We start from the raw sequence: 3553 nt of genomic DNA on the forward strand, positions 1-3553 counted from the left end.
CTAAGTGATTAGGACTTGATCGAAAAATATTGCTCTCAAAACATGCATTAAGTTGGGAGGGGATCCAATTCAGAAACATAAGCAGATCAACTCTCTTGTGTGAACGTACTGTAACAAGAATCAAATTGCACACACCGTAGATTCATTCATCAGTTTGGCTGCAGCTTCCAAACCCAATAAGCCACAACTCAAACTCATCAATGCACTATTTCTCGGTATATATCAGATTGAAGGTAATCCAGTTATATGTGATACAAATCAAAGGCCAAAGCCAATAACATCAGACCAACCAAAGCGAAGCTCTCTAAACGAGCAACATACATCATTAGTAATGCACAAATCAAAACCTTGCATCTTCGACTTCACAGCCATTTTGCATTTCCCTAACATCTGCAACTGAAAACAACACCCGGACAGATTATAGACAAGCTAAGTTACCATAGCACATGAGAGCAGCAAAACCATTCGTAGGCTATATGCAACCACAAACAGCCCAGTCAAGATTCAGATATAATTGTCCCTGGTTTACACATACACATCACCTGGCTTCCTTGAGCGGATACAGTCAAACCAAACTTCAGGATTTAGTTGCTATAAACTCTAGCTTAGACACCAAACCAAGTAAACAACAAAAATTGCTGAAACTTTATTGCCTGCCGTCGCACTCTTGACCTCTGCCTCACGACACCTCAGAGCCACGTCAAGTCATTATCTCTGCTGTCTGCCTCACGACACCTCAGGGCCACGTCAAGTCAGGGCCTCAAACAGGTTCAGCTCGACAGCCACCCCTTGCGCAATGGCATTTGGGACTGAAAAGAAGAAGCAAAAAGAAGGCAGTGTTCAACTGAAAATATCGGTGCAAAAACATCTTAAGCTAGATGCTACTTATATGGGGTTCCTAAGAGCGGCATGCTTTTATTGAGCTGACAGTATTGATCATAAAATAGCAGTCTCACATATGTGATTTACATGGGGTTGCACACATATTCAACAAGCAAACGGCAGTAGTACATGTGATTCGCCCTCCATTCGTAAGCACCCACGATAATTGTCCTTCCACTTCAACAGCCTCTTTTGTGAGTTATATTTAACAAAGAACTATGTTGGCAGTTTGTCATACAGGTTCTGAAGTTAAATGAGCACGCTGCAGCCCCCTCTGATCATGGTTACAAGTATTGATGTATAGTACCCCCTCCGTCCCAAAATATAAGACCATTTTTGACACTATGATAATGTCAAAAAGGGTCTTACATTTTGGGGGCGGAGGGAGCACGCTTTATCAGTTTACTGAGGTCTGCCCTTGTTTGCTACCAAGGATGTCGTGTAATCAAACAATAATGGTTCCCTAACCTAGGCACCTGGCATTTAGCAAAGTCAAAGTAATACACAACAATTCTGAAAAGCCATATTAAACAGTGTTTGCACCATTAAAGGCGTTTCTACAACAAAACAGACATGAGTTGGACTGGCTCGACAAAACTACCTGCTGCATCTTTGAAAAAGAAAACAAAAGCAAAAGCAAATTACCTGGAGGACCACCCTTTTTCCCCAGGATTGGGAATAAATTCCATAAAGCCTGAGGATGCTTGTGAGGAAGTGCATTTGACTCGATGCCCGTATGTTTGGATATCCCACTTTGAGTGTATGTGTAATTGAAACCAACACATCTTTCGGTGCTCGTGTTGACAGCAAGCACCCACGACTTGTGATCCGAGAAATCAACCTTGGTCATGATGTAGACAGTATCATCATCTTGCAAGCTCACAGCAGGACTTCCTGCGTGGAGCCTCGTCAGAACAAGCTTCTTGTCGAAATCATGAGGCAGATGATCAGGCAGCAGCTCGAGATGGCTTGGGTCATCTATTGCGATCTCTGAAGCTCTGAGATGGTAGTCCTCCTGCCATTGCCAGATCCCTGAAGGATACATCGCCATCTTCCATCCATCGACTTTCCAATTCCCAAAGTAGTAGCTAGTGCCGCGTTCGATGATACCAGGGTAGCTCATGCTGACGTACTTGAGGCAACCGTTGACTGCAGCCATGTCCCGCACCGAGTTGATTCTGGGGTTGGGCAACTCTGACGGTGGCAAGGGAATGTGATGAAGGATGGTGTTGCCTAGGAGCACGTCGTGGATGAGGATACCATGTGAGAGGTCAACCCAAGCAATTGAACCGTTGTCTCCTCCGATTGTGATCACCTTGTTTGTGAACCTGTAATGGCAAGCATGTGGTGAATCGGCGAAGACCCTCTTGGTGGTCCATTGACAGGTCTTAGAATCAAACAAGTTGATGTAGAACTTGACAGAGCTGCCGGGACTGAGTAAGGGCACTGTGGAGAAGGCGGCCACGAAGAAACTTTTGTGGTGGCCGGTGCCGCAGCAGCTCAGGAGACCAACATCATCGTCAGAAAATATGAGCTTGTCAGGGTCGGGGAGCAGACGAAGCGAAGGCTTCTTGAGGCCAGTGCTGCTGCCGATCCGGTAGATGAAGTATCTATCGGGGGGCAGATCGCTGAGTGGATTTGCTGGGCCGGAGGGGATGCGGAGGAGCGCGAGGTCGCCGTCCGTGGCGAGGATATTTGGCATCTCAGGGAACGCGTCAGGTTTCAGGCCGGGGCAGTGGACGGTGAAATAGGAGACAAGCGTCGGGTGGTACATCCAGAAGGTCACCTAGATGGGCCTGCCGTCCTTGGCGTCGTAGTCGGCCGTGGTGTCAGTGCGCTCGTCGTCGATGTAGCTCATGGTGTCGAGGAGGACCGACTTGGGAGGGGAAGCTGGGTAAGATTCGGGACGGTCCGCCGGACGGAGCCAGATCGGCCTGGTGTCATCCCCGTCCTCCTTGGGGAAGACCATGGAGTATGTGCCATCTTCGTTCAACAAGCATGCCATGGAAATTAAGCTGGGGAAGAGAGGAGGAGGAGTCAGATGGATGAGGAAAACGGCGAGGGAGGGGATTCGATTGTGGGGTGGCGGCGAAAACGAGGAAACCTAACCCTAGAGGAAGACGCTCAAGAGAACAGAGGAATCCTTACACGGGACTCGGGAGGGGCAGAACCGTCCGTCTCTCTTTTGCGTGCAGTTCGGTAAGACCAAACCTGGCCAAATGGGCCGGTCCTGGCGTGCCGGGCATGTTTTATAATCAGTCGGTCCGTGCGGGCATGTGGCCCGTCTAAGGTCATGCCTGGCACGGCACGGCCCGTTTCATTTTTTTTATTTTTTTAATTTTTATACAACTCAATAGGCTGAATATAGGTTCAAAACAACAGACATGGATTTTGTGATCTCGCGCTCATATGTACAATTTGCTATAAAAATACTAAACAAAATAAAAAAATTCTGATTTTCTTTTGGTAACAAACATCGATGTGTGTTTCACATCCTTAAATTTGCTATAGTAAAATCCATAAAAATACTAAACAAATTCAAAAATTCTGATTTTCTTTTGGTAACAAACATTGATGTGTGTTTCACATCCGTGCCAATTTTCAGATGAAGTAATGGCATTTGTGAAAGTCTCGGCAAAAATAACAATATCGATGCTCCAAAAAGGCTATT

The 3553-nt window shown here is 46.5% G+C and overlaps 1 protein-coding gene and 1 long non-coding RNA gene across 2 annotated transcripts; both read right to left on the reverse strand.

Moving 5' to 3' along the window:
* Positions 1-292: 292 nt before the first annotated feature.
* Positions 293-1664, reverse strand: LOC125510135. The gene is made up of 2 exons (XR_007284516.1): positions 1528-1664; positions 293-809 (listed from the first exon to the last, which is right to left on the reverse strand). It is a non-coding gene; the product is annotated as an uncharacterized LOC125510135 (long non-coding RNA).
* An 8-nt stretch (positions 1665-1672) lies between these two features.
* LOC125507241 lies at positions 1673-3051 on the reverse strand (the record flags this gene model as incomplete). The annotated part of the gene is made up of 1 exon (XM_048671886.1): positions 1673-3051. A coding segment is annotated over exon 1 (984 nt), but the record flags the coding sequence as incomplete, so codon positions are not given.
* Between the last annotated feature and the right edge of the window lie 502 nt (positions 3052-3553).

The sequence above is a fragment of the Triticum urartu genome, chromosome 5 (assembly GCF_003073215.2).
Source record: "Triticum urartu cultivar G1812 chromosome 5, Tu2.1, whole genome shotgun sequence".
Lineage (NCBI taxonomy): Eukaryota > Viridiplantae > Streptophyta > Magnoliopsida > Poales > Poaceae > Triticum > Triticum urartu.